Source organism: Micromesistius poutassou (genome assembly GCF_964030765.1).
Source record: "Micromesistius poutassou genome assembly, chromosome: 16".
NCBI lineage: Eukaryota > Metazoa > Chordata > Actinopteri > Gadiformes > Gadidae > Micromesistius > Micromesistius poutassou.
Genome location: NC_140286.1, coordinates 6702265 through 6715340, shown reverse-complemented (window position 1 = coordinate 6715340; position 13076 = coordinate 6702265). Strand labels below are relative to the sequence as shown.

The following is a 13076-nucleotide window of genomic DNA, read 5'->3' as shown; positions in this document are numbered from 1 at the left end:
GAACTTGAACTTGAACTAGTTCAGATTTTGTGACATTCTGAATTGATGCTTAGGTCCAGATGACATGTTTATTAAATATAGTTACTGCCTTGTGATGAAGGAAACAGGTGTACAAATAATATCCACAACTATTTGAGATTGTAGTGATGGGCAGCAGGTAATGGAGAGGATTCATTTTAAAAGATTATAGCTGCTGCGCAGCAATGGGTCGGGTCTGGGCTAATTTTGGCAAATTCTGAGAAACAAACAGGAGAATAGGAAGACAGGACAGTTGACCTTATAATGTTCAATTTGCACCAGTTGAGGATTGAACCCACAACCTCTGGAACCAAAGACCATTGTCTATCGCACTGAGCTAATTGGCAAGTGGCATTTCAACAGTGGCTTCACAAATTGAGTAAGCCATTCACTGTCGTGCAGGCAGATTTGAAACCACAGTAAAAAGAAAAAACAGTTTTTGAGGTAAAATTCTGATATGTATTTGTCAAACATCTACTATGAGTCTAAGATGTTAGGAGCCTTCGCACATGGCTGTTGTAAAGGCAAATTTAAAAAATGGTCAAAATTTCAGAAATTCAGTCATCTAAACAAAAATCTGATAATACATAAATTGCATCTTGACAGCATGGAAATGTTGGTGATTTGTTTTTAATGATAAGTGTTTTGCTTCAGTTGTTCCCATGAGAGCAGAATTCAAAATGTTCTCAAAAATTCAGTTTTTGAGATAAAATTCTGATATTTGCCAAACTCGTCATCAACCATGACTCCAGAATATTCTCAATTTTTTTCAGGAAGATTGAAAATGTATTTATCAAGAATTTGATGGTATACGTTTACAGTACTGTTTACAGTCATACGTTTTCATGCACTGTAGGATCAATTTTTGCTTAATCAAAAATCAGAGAAACAAGTTTTGTTGAGGACGGTCTGGAGATGCTCGGTACCAAGTTTGGTGACAATTGAGCAAAAATTGTGGGAGGAGATACATTTTAAAAGTTTTACAGTTATTGAAAAAAACAGAGTGATGGACTTCATAATTTGTAATGAGTTTAAGTGGACAAAAGTTTCAGCAGTATTGAGGCTACATTGTGGTGAAGTTTCAACACTGTAGCATCTACCGTTGGTTTGGTAGGAATTTTTTAAGTTTTTAAATTTAAACGCTTATTGTGCCCCCCCTAGGAGGGGGGGGCACATGTCCTTGGAGTTGAGTGAATCTGGCATGGGACTGGACCTTTGTGCAAAGTTTGGTGAGTTTTCACCCATGGGAAGTATGACTTCCTTGGAAGAAGAAAGAAGAAGAAGAAGAAGAAAGAATTCCTAGGAATACAATAGGTTCCCGGCAGCTTAGCTGCCCGGACCCTAATAAGCACAGAATACTCACTCGACAATCTCTGATGTGATGTGTTACCTGCTGAACATGTTTTTGTTGCTTTATGTATTGTCTTACCAACCTGATATTTTTCTTCTATCTTTTTATTTTTTTACTCTCCTCAATTTAACATATGACTTTTGATATGTCTGTAACCCCCCCCCCCCCCCCCCCTCCCCTACATTTGAAAAAAAATAAAAATGTTGATCACAAAAAAAAGAATACTCACTCGAACAGTTTTTCTTCAGTTTCTAAAAAAAACTGTTAATGAACTGAACTTGAACTAGTTCAAAACTGAATTGGTGAATTATGAACGTGAATTTATTCATTTTCTTTTGTATGAACTGAACTTTGAACTAGTTCATGTGAAGTGTGAACTTGCACAACACTGATGCTGAATGCTGAAGGAACAAAAACTAGTAAAAAGTATTCCTCTAGGTCAGGGTTGGTTGATCAAACATTTCTAGTTGTATTGCGTCATTGTGACATTGCTTATAGCTGGTGTCTAATAGAGTAGAATTGAATGCTACCCTCCAAACCTGTGTTGTTGCATTCCGATTGATTGAGCGATTACTGGAGGGAAGTGGCCTATTCTGGGAAATGAAACATTTCAGTTCTCGGAAGGAACATTATTACATTATACAATAAATCAAATATGTTGCCATTTTATGGATAAGTCCATGGTTAGGCCTATACAGAACCTACATCACAACTTAATCATTCTTAAAAATATATTTTTCACTTCAAATATATTCTAATTAATGGACTAATTCTAATTAAGTTAAGATAATAGCAATAATAGTTAGAACAATCAATTGATGGTTGATGATACTACACTTATCCTTTGCTAGTTACATCTTCATTACATGAAAATGTAATGAGTATTTTTTTGCCAGTCATACCGAGAAAATATAGTGCAAATCTGAGAGATTTAGAGAGATATCCTGTCAATGGACGCACAGACACATGGACAGACAGTCAGGCAGACAGAAAGACAGAAAGACGGGGCGACAACAGTAGCTCCAGGGTGTAATTAAAACTTTGTACTGTCCACCCAACTGGTCTTTAGCTTGCACCTGACGAGAGTGAGAGTTTAATAAAGAGGTTTGCCTTTTTTAATGGCTAAAGAAGTGGTACCTGATTGACATGAATGAGACTTAACTGAGAAGGAGATTGTGGTCTAAACAGAAAGCAATTACCATCAAGTTCTGTGATTAAATTCCATTCTTGCCATCACTATATCCATTCCATTAAGATTAAATAAGACTCAATGTCCACAAGTTCAGTCAATTCAGGTTTTTGTCAAATTAACAACGAAAAAGCTTATTTTTCGTGACAGCATTCGTTTATTTCATGTACTTTCTTCCTTTGTATGGCCTTATGCATTTTGATTCAGCGAGCAACAAAAGCTAGTTTGCGTTAACACTATTTCTCAATGAGCCGTGGTTAGTTAATTAGACATTTCTAGTATTGAGCCATTACATTACATTAACATAGCACATAGTTACTTTTATTGTCCCCCTGGGAAATTATTTTCCCCAAAGCTGTACATCACAAACAGAGACCAAAAAGGCATTTTACACACATCCTCACACAACAATAACAGAGAGAAACTCTATATCACAAGGAGAACAATACACCTTACACACATCATCACACAATAATAGCAGGAACAGTAAGACAACACGAGTGTAGACTGAACGGAATGCACCATAAACCTGGGATGTTGCATTCTGATTGAGCAATCGCTGGAAAGGGGGAAAGTTGCCTCTTCTGAGAAATGAAATGTTCTGAGGTATGTATTGCATTCTTCTACTTTTATTCAATGTTTGATAATCTACCCCATCCATCATCTCATTGTTATTCATTTTTTAAGTTGAAATAACAATAATAATTGCAGCAATCAATTGATGGTTGATTATAGTACATTTAAGAGCATACATAGAACACAACTTAACAAAAATAATTTCCATTTCAACAATGGCATACCACACAAGAGGAAATGGCACAATCACACACATCACAATGCCCTGCGTCCAGTCGGGGGCCATTTTTAACAGATGAGTAACAATGCAATGGGAGGTGCATCAGGCCATATTAATTACGAGGAGTAAAACTCTTGAGTGTGTACATCACTTTTCATCTTGACACAGACACAATCAGAAGGCACTATCCTCTGAAACACTAGCTCTACAGGAAAACCTTAGCGTTCAACTCCAGGTAAGTCAATGATAAGCTCTACTGACCTCAGCAAACTCTTTCTAGATATATATCTTTGATTTTACCCTGACTTTACCTATTAAGATATTACTATTATACTTTTATTATTAGATATTATTATGTGTATGTGTGAGGCAAATAAGCACATACTGCATATTGAAACGTGCTTATTGTTGACAGAACGAAATGTCATCATGGCATCATGGCATCATGGCTTTTCTTTTTTTTCTGTTCATCTAAACAGGAGAGATATGGCCCAGAATAATCTGTTCTTGCTGGTTTCCATGGTAATGGTATGCCTGGCACCTGGCATCCATGGGACTTCACACCTGATGTTTGCCAACAGTTCAGGGGTAAGGTGATGTGAGGACGGGGGTAGTTCAAACTGTATAGAGACCGCAATTACATCCCAGATCACTGACGTTTAAATAATAAGACTAGATATCATAGAATCTACTTACATGTTCCATCTTCCTTGGCCAAAATGTCAATAGTCATTAGATAAGTCTTGGTTTGTAATGGCACCTTTTTAGTTAGAAATGTATTCATTCATGTATGTATGTATGTATGTATGTATGTATTTATTTATTCATCATTAAGGCAGGCTTAATGTCATTTTCCAGTTTTTGATAAATGAATAAATTTCATTTATTTTCTTCAATTTCTTTCAAATTCTACAACATCTACCTGTTGAATAAACTAACACACCACATTAATGAATGCAACAATGTGTCCAGCAGCAGGTGAACATCACCCGGGACGGTTGTGGTATGACCAATGTCTGCGTGGATCAAGTCCTGAACTGCAACCCATCGGTGACAGGCAGCTGTCTCTTTGCCTCCATAGAGTTGGCCTCCATGGCAGCTCCCAACGGTAGTGTCCTGAACATCATGCTGCAGGGCACAGCAGCGGCAAACCAATACATAGCTATTGGCCTCCAACCATTTGTGGTAGGGGTTTCATATAACAGCTTTTTTTTATCATAGGGATGACATTTCCAGTTTTACAAGTCCAACGATTGTTGTTTTTGACGCACGCACATTAATGCACACACACACACACACACACACACACACACACACACACACACACACACACACACACACACACACACACACACACGCGGGACAGATGCCAAAAGCAGACAAAAATCAGTAAGACAAAGGACGGCTTGAAAGCTGTCCTTTGTCTTCACTGTTAAAGGGTTTGCTTTGAAACCTACCAAACGTCAGTGACGCTCCAATGCTTTAGTAACCTCTGCTTCAATTCATTTTAATTGTGTTTAATTATGGTTTCTCACGCTTTAGGGACCCACCCTGGTCTTTATCTGTGGCCGGGTGAATGAAACATTCCGGTTCTTCACCAGAGATCTGAACATCAGTACCGCTGTTCTCACTCCATCAGAGACGGTGAGACTTGGACCTACACATGTATCACTCTATCTTATTGTTTTGTTTTTCTGCGCTCACTAAATGTGTATGTGTATGTTGTTTTATCACTGGATACTTTTCACCGGTGTCAAGTTGACGAATAGAATCTGATGCTTAGCGCACTTAAACAAAGGGCAACTATTTAATAGTTGTGACTCTCCCATATACAGCGAGTGAAGAAAATCCTGGCCAACATCATGGGCGATTTGCTCAAGTGTCAGTTCACCGTCCCGAACGTCAACGCCACACAGACAAGATCAGCTGACACAACCTTTAATGTGCAACTCGCAACTGGAACAATAGGATCCGGTAAGTAGGCTTGCAGCTGACCACACATTCAGAGTTTTTAACGGGGAGATTAACCTGCTTGTTTTTGCAGATGGTGATCCGGATGAGTTGAATGTTCGGCAGAACGCTACGGCAGTCAACTTTGCCGATCCAACCAGCGGCGTTCTTCGAACCACAGCTGCTCCAGCCACCACAGGGACCCCCACAGGGACTACAAGCAGGTCAGGTCCCACCTCCTTCATATCACCAGGTGAGACACAAAGAAAACGCAAGATGGGAAATCCAGCCAAAGTATAACATCTATTTCCTGAGATTTTAAGTTAGAAAACGGCCGAATAAAGAGTAAGATTCGCTGAATAAGAGTATCAATGCTTCTCCTTCCCCACCACTAGCTTCTCTGCTACTATGGAGCGTCCTGGCCTGGTCGGCTCTGCTGAAGATGTGATTCCAGAGCACGTGACGACGAGAGGAACACTATGAAGTCTCATGTTGCTATCAATATATTCACACACATCGTCTGCTTCGATCTGACAGGATGCAGATCGCAGCAGCAGTACCGTTTTAAGTTACAATTTAGAGCCAACAAGCAACAGGTGTAGGTTTATTTTTTGCTGTCCTTTTAAAATGTTTTTCCTTCCTATGGGGGCAATTATATTTAACCCCAAAAGAACAGGGAGCCGGGGCCTGTGCTTCACAGGTCACCTCTGGATCATCCCTCACTCACATAACAAGCCCTCTCCTTTCGATGACTGTCGACTGAAAACAATCATATAACAATGATGCTCTTTCTGCAGAACCTCAATGCTGATTAACCTGTTAAAGTTACACTATGAAATAAAAGAAAATCTGTCACAGATCAATGAGCTGTCAGTCTGTACTTCAAAAATCAAGTTAAAAGGGAATTTAAATTTTGTTTTTCAAAAAAGGTGCTCCGAGATTTAAAATATTTAAAGAGATAAAGAGATTTGAGCCAAATGTGAGGGAATATCTAAGTGACTGCGTCTGAGTCAATTTAGATTTTTCACCGAACCTGGCTCATTTCTGACAAACCACAAAAATATATTGGGATGACATTTACTACTTATGAAGGACATTACCGTTTCTTTCAACCAAAAGATAAACCAGTAGTGTTTTCTTAAATGCACACCCATGCCCTCAGCATTCATTTCCATACACACAAATAAGTCATCAACGAAAGAAAACTCAAATTTTAATATTTATTCTATTAGAGTTCAACTAAGACTGAGTAGTATAAAAAACAGTGACATGAAAACACAGAACACACAAAGACAAGTTTACTTAGGATCCAAACAAAGAAAATAACAAAACATGTTCAAAATGCTCCCATTTCCTCAAGTTGAGTAGCAGTCATGCCCTGAAATACAAACCAATGCGCTGGGGTGTCAAACATCCCATTTGCACTGAGAGGGAGACACAACATAATGCCACAGTACAAACACACACACACACACCTAAGAAACCTATGGCTAGCTTACTCCTATTATTAGGTAGACACTGGACAACGGTCAATCAAAAAACAGTAAAAGTAGCAACGAATCAAACCCAAGCCGTGTCTGGGATTTCGACACAACATTGCAGTGTGAACGTGAAGGGAGGGAGGTGGGTGGGTGTGTGTGTGTGTATGTGGAAGGGGGGGCGGGGTGGGGGTGGGGGGTTACACCATGCATCATTCTATGCATTTTTGTAGCCGTAATTAAAACGGTCCCATGTTTTTTTCCGCCCGCGCACCGCGTCTTAGGAGTCATCTTCGCCGTTGGCGCTGTCGTCGTCATCCACGTGCTCCCCCTCCTCTTCCTCCTCCTCATCTTCATCCTCTTCCTCTTCGCGGCCTTGGCTCTTCACCTGGAGGAGAAGGGGAGGGAGCTCGTATTAAGGAATCGGGGGTTGTGCGCGGTACAGTTAGAACGGCGCACACCTGCACGTCGGGCGTGACGTATACAGAAGGGCCTTTTTGATACAGCTACGCTTCTAATAAATATAATCAAAAGTGTAATCCGAGGGAGAACGACGACGCCCTCGCTCATCGCATTTGATTCCTTGAGACCGCTGAACCCGTGCTCGCACTCGGCCCCATTATCATCGTCATTCAGTCGACCTCACCTCCTCCTCCTCCTCCAGCAGATCGGCATCGTCTTCGTCCTCGTCGTCGGAGTCGTTCATGTCCTGGCTCTCCCGATCGCGCTTGAGGCTCTCCTGCTTCTTGGCGCTGGCGTGCGGGGGCGATGCCACCTCCCCGGGCTCCGCCATGGCACTCTTGGATTCTGTGCAAGGAGAACAGGTCGACCGGTTAGGTAAAAAGGAGGCCGACACTCATTTTCAATGAAGGCCACAGATCCGCAAGGGGGCCAGCAACTATAGTGGATTCTTTGAATAAATTAATTCATCTTTACTTTTTCCTCAAGGCTCGACATGAGGATTGGATGTGACCCTAGCGTTTAAGTGTTGCGATCAAGCTCGCTTTTGCGGTGAAGAGTGCACCTCAGGCTTTCATGCTTAGAGGAGGAACCTGCATGATGTACTGATGGTGTGAAAGATTCAAAAGGATGATCAGGGAACATCTGTGCCAAGTTGGAACGCTATATCACAACAACATTGAATGAACAATGGCTTGGGAATTCAGCCAAGGAAGTCTATCAGTCAGTCAATGAATGAGTCAACATGGCAAAAGGTATGCAGTTTGATGGACTAGATTATATTTTTCAACCAAGAGCAATTGCTTTGTTTATTTATTAGCACAAACTAGATTGTGTGGATGCTCAATGAGATGAGAATTGTAGATACAATTTGTTTGTGGTTTAACATTAGCTTTTAAAAGGAACTTTTTAACATGACTCTCCCCCTCCCACCCCTTTCGCGACTTCTTTATTATTTTAACTTTGTTTTAAATCTGTTTATCCAGTAAAACAATTTTGCCAACATGACATAAACGAAAGTGATACACTAGCATCCAAACCCGCCTCTCGCCAGCAGAGGTTGGCAGAGAGCAGCGTGGCCCTTCAGAACAGGCTTACCTGACTTCTTGCAGTGGTCCTTCTCCATGCGCTCCAAGCTCTCCAGCAGGTAGTCCACCTTGCATTTGATCTGGCTTAACTCCCGCTTGATCGTCTGGAGCTCGTCCATTTTGACTGGGAGGGGAAGGAAAAAAAGCCTGTTTTTAGGATGATGGTATAATAAATCATAATCATAATATTAACAATATTGGCAAAACATTTACATCTACCTCAAAAAAACAAGTCATAGTAGTAATAACACAAAATGGTGAAAAAAGGGGATTTTCCTTCATATACCAATAAATAAAACATCCGATCTACGGACAGTACCTATCCTTAGTGAACATGAGGTTTGTCCCCACATTAAAGACTGAAGGAATAGCGGCACACTTCTGGATCTCCTAAAGGAGTTAGCCCATTGAAACCTAATCCATGCCTGGACACGAGCCAAACAAGAGCGGAGAGGAACCGGAGGGGGGTGGGGGGGGGAGGCGAGTGGGTCGTACCTATGCTGTTGGGCGCTGAGGGGGCCGAGGGGCTGGGACCCTGACTGGCCCGTGTCGAGGACGTCCTCTGGCCGCTCTTGGACGAGGAGAAGCCCGTCTTGGTGCGCCGGCTGCCCCCCCCACTGCTGACGCTGACCCTGGGCCGCTTGGACGGGATGACGGCCCGCGATAGGGGAGGAGGGGGCGGCGGGGGCACGCGAGACGGGTACGAGTACACCCTGGAGGAAGAGGATCCCACACAAAAAACAAAAGACACCAGCACCCATTTAGGGAATGAGCATTGGGCTTGGCCCCATTTCTGCAAAAAGTATACATTCCATCACTAATGGCACTGTGTAGCAAGAACAGAAAAATAGCAATTCAAAAGTATTCTTCATTGATTATTATGCTTACTTAACAAAGCTTTTGTAGGTCAGTTGACATTTGACTTACTGCCCTTTAAAAGAACAAGTCTGAATTGTCTCTAAACTAGAGTGGGTGTTTCCTTTTACAAAGGAACTGCCAGAGCCCAAGGGAAGACGACATGTGTTGCAGCCCACCTGTCGTAATAGTCCCTCTGAAAGTCGTAGTCAAGGTCAAACGAAGAACTGCTGCATGGAAGAAAAGGGAAGAAGGTTTGTTGTTGTTGTGAAATACTTCCCATTTCTCACAGCATTTTCTTTGGTCTTTTTTTAATCTTCTGCAATGCATGACCAAATACCAAACTGCCATAAATGGTGTCCCAGCTGAAATGTATTCCACCAGCATCATGACGTGGACTGACCTGTACATGTCTCCCGCTGACCGCTTGGTGGTCTTTGACCTGTGTGGCTTGGGCTCTCCAGCCAGGTTGATGTCTAAAACACCAAAACAAAAAAGTCACCCCATATGCCACTTGAGAACCAAAACAAAAAAATCATCATGTAGCATCTTATCATAGCAATCATTGTTGTATACGGGGAATGGTTAACCTAGCGATTGTTAGTGCTTTACACTCTATGCACATCCTTACTGTACCGACAGCGATATATATTCTCACACTTTTTTCTGACAAATGTACTTATTGTAAGTCGCTTTGGATAAAAGCTTTTGCTAAATGCCCTGAATGTAAATGTACTTTGTGTGCAGAAAAACTCACCCAGGACCTGTCCCACGATCATGCGGCCGTCCTCGCTGCCCACGGCGTTGCGGGCGTTCCTCTCGTTGGCGTACTGGACAAAGGCAAAGCCCTTGTGCACCGAGCAGCCCACGATCTTGCCGTACTTGGCGAAGATGGCCTCCACGTCGGCCTTGGTGACCAGCAGTGTGTTGAGGTTGCCGATGAAGACGCGCGAGTTGAGGGAACGGGGGTCCGTCTTGTTGGTGACGTTGCTAGCCATCAGGCTGGAGGTGGTAGGCGAGCGGCTGGAGACACGCAGGTCCATTCAAAGACGACAGCAAGGGGAAGAAGAAAGAAAAAGAGAGAGGGACAAATGCCAGAGAGTCCTGGTTTTAGTGACCAAAATACACAATCTGTGGTTGTTTTTGATTTCAACATAAATACAGCCATCATCCTTTGCCCCATGAGCATTGCATTAGGCATCCCAAAGGCTAGAATATGCACTTAAAACCTTTTTTAAAGAATGCAATACCTTGTTTATTCTGGAAAAAGAGCATAAGTTAAAAACACAAATCCTGCCCCGGCATATTTAAATAGATTAATTAATTAAATAGTCAAGGTCAAACCATCCCATACAACAGATATATCACATATGCATTAATAAAAAAAAAACCTTCTGAACCCCATAGTTGAACGTTAATGATTATAGAATGTAAAAAGGAGATTGTTTGATTTAGGATTTCATGTCATGCGTTGGTGATGATATGCGACCAGTCAGGCCAAATGTGTCATGGAGGAGTATGGCTATCTGGGGTTCAGTACAGTGAACTACTCAGACCACTGCCTTGGCGCTGAATAAAACATACATAAAGTGTGCGCTGGTTGGTTAAACTGCTACAATACAGGCACCCAATGGCTTCTGTTGCTTACTAATTCTCCTAGGAGACAAACCAATAATAATATTAAATACTAACTAGCCAAACAACCCCACAAAACATTGAACACCCACTGACAGCAGTGCCATGACAACACTCACTCCATAGCGTAGTCTGTGTGCAGATCTGCTGTCTTGTCGGTCACGCTGCGAGGGGAGGGGGGGTCACAGTGTGTGCTGGGGCCCTCAGCAATAAACGGCGGCACCCTCTCAAGACTTGACCTTCACCTGTCCTTTGTACTGAGGCAACAAGAAGACACAGCTCCAGTCAGGCTTTTACAGGTTTAACATGGTCTACCAAGGCTTACCTGAGACAGGGATATGCACCGTACAGGTCTCAGGGATGTTGTTAAAACAGAAGTCACCCATATGGCTGAGTTGCAGCTGGATCTCATAATACGGCAACATTTAAAGTATGCATTTAGGTACTTTTATACCTTGATTGACATGTTTTCACATCTTTAGAAATTAACACAGTTAACACCCATCAAGTTGCTTGAAGTTAGCATTAGGTCTTCACAAAAACGTCTTTTGTAAGGATCTGCATCTATACACACACATTTCTGAAGCAAAAAGCTAGTTAGTTGTTTTTGATTAATCCAATGGTCCAATTTTTTTTGCATGAACAAGTATTTAGAAGTTTAGCATAATGATTCTAAAGTTAAATTCAAACATTTAAAAAAAAAGCTGTTCGGCCTTTACTACCAAGGCATTCACCGCATTAACATTAAATAAATGTATTTGCCTCAGTTTGATGCATGTTTTGTACAATGGTGGATAGACCAATCCATGGTTCCATAATTAAATTGCACTAGTCATTAAGAGCTTGAGAAAACCAGAGGATCATATTTATCAAAAAATATTGATTGAAAATTATCAAAACGACGACAGCAAGAGAAAGGTGTTAATCAGAAAGTGTAACACAATATATTAGCACAAACACAGATAAGACTCAAATTATTAGAATGAAAGATACCACAGTAAAACAATGCACTCCCGACAATGATGAAAGGGTTGCACAATTGGTCTGAATAAAACTTAAGCATCCGGATTCATCCACGATTGATAAGGTTTATTTTAATAGATTAATCCATATTAGACCTTAATTGGGTAAAATCTGTAAGAAAGCTGACGACTTTTCTCCTGAGGCTAAATTAGCGGTTATCACTCTTTTTAAACTTTATAATAATTACTTTAAATAATTAGAATTGTTTTACAATACATTCATCTGAAAGAATCCCATTGAAACTAGTGTTCAATGGCTGTAAAGATGGATGCAGCATAGTAGGAGTTATATTTCCATGTGATTTATCAATCTGAACAATTAATTCCAATTTGAGGACTCTGGGATATACTGAAAAAGACAATGATCAATCCATTTCTTTATTTTTAATTCTTGCTCCATCTACATTTTAAGTGTCTGCTTTACTTAAATATTCAATTAAATAAAAAAGGGTCAACGCAACCAATACTTGCAATTATTAAATTTCAAAGTTTTGGCACAACAGCAAAGATAAAACGCAATACTTTTTCAGAATCGTACACCTTTAATTCATATTTTTTGGGGAATATGTAACAATACTGAGGCCAATCCAGGCGCAATTCCCTTAGTCTAGCAGCATCAACAGCAAAGCAATTAATATCTGGAATGATCTTCACACAAAAAGAGCTCACCTAATGAAATGACAGTGCTCAAAAAAGGTGCCATCGAAAAATATCCTATTTTCGCCATAAGTTTGTCTGCACAAGAGCTACATCTCCAGACTAACCCAGGGCCGTCCGAAGGCCCCGGGGAGCTTGGCCAGACCACCAACCATTTAGCGGCATACAAATAAACGTCGATTTATTTTACTGGCAAAACATGTTTCTACAATACTGACAAAGCATGCGCTGATCCTACGCTGAACAACGGGGGGGGGCCGAGTAGTATCCGTTTAAAAAAGAAACACAACCAAGCCTCTACGGTAGCGGGCGGCGGGGCTCCAAAATGCACCAAAAACCAATGGGCTCAAAAATCTTCTCAAAAGCTGTCATAAAATATAAACTTGAATGCTTGCAAAAGTAAAGAAAATGGCAACTGAGCAGTGTCCAAAATTTTAAAATGATCAAAACCAATGTTCATATTTTGTGCAGGATGAGCATGTCTGTGTATATAGCTATTTACCGCTAGCTGCGGGCTCGCTAACCAGCCCGCACATTGCGTTATTTCCATTTGTAAGACAAAAAGCATCGTTGAAAAA

The 13076-nt window shown here is 41.1% G+C and overlaps 2 protein-coding genes across 2 annotated transcripts in view; one reads left to right on the top strand and one right to left on the bottom strand.

Moving 5' to 3' along the window:
* Window positions 1-3840: 3840 nt before the first annotated feature.
* LOC311361289 (uncharacterized protein) lies at window positions 3841-5787 on the top strand (the record flags this gene model as incomplete). The annotated part of the gene is made up of 6 exons (XM_084481465.1): window positions 3841-3942; window positions 4327-4539; window positions 4897-4998; window positions 5190-5328; window positions 5431-5557; window positions 5700-5787. The coding sequence occupies 6 exons, from the start codon at window positions 3841-3843 to the stop codon at window positions 5785-5787; spliced, it is 771 nt and encodes a 256-aa protein (XP_084337591.1).
* A 723-nt stretch (window positions 5788-6510) lies between these two features.
* The window catches only part of LOC311360499 (heterogeneous nuclear ribonucleoprotein C-like), a 6764-nt gene continuing 198 nt past the window's right edge, over window positions 6511-13076 (bottom strand). The window contains exons 2-9 of the mRNA XM_084480576.1: window positions 10939-11076; window positions 9942-10207; window positions 9588-9660; window positions 9364-9414; window positions 8825-9042; window positions 8340-8453; window positions 7429-7589; window positions 6511-7170 (exon numbers count right to left, since the gene is read on the bottom strand). Of these exons, the coding sequence (XP_084336702.1) occupies window positions 7063-7170; window positions 7429-7589; window positions 8340-8453; window positions 8825-9042; window positions 9364-9414; window positions 9588-9660; window positions 9942-10207; window positions 10939-10943 (996 nt within the window). The 5' untranslated portion in view covers window positions 10944-11076 and the 3' untranslated portion in view covers window positions 6511-7062. The remainder of the gene's footprint in view (window positions 7171-7428; window positions 7590-8339; window positions 8454-8824; window positions 9043-9363; window positions 9415-9587; window positions 9661-9941; window positions 10208-10938; window positions 11077-13076) is intronic.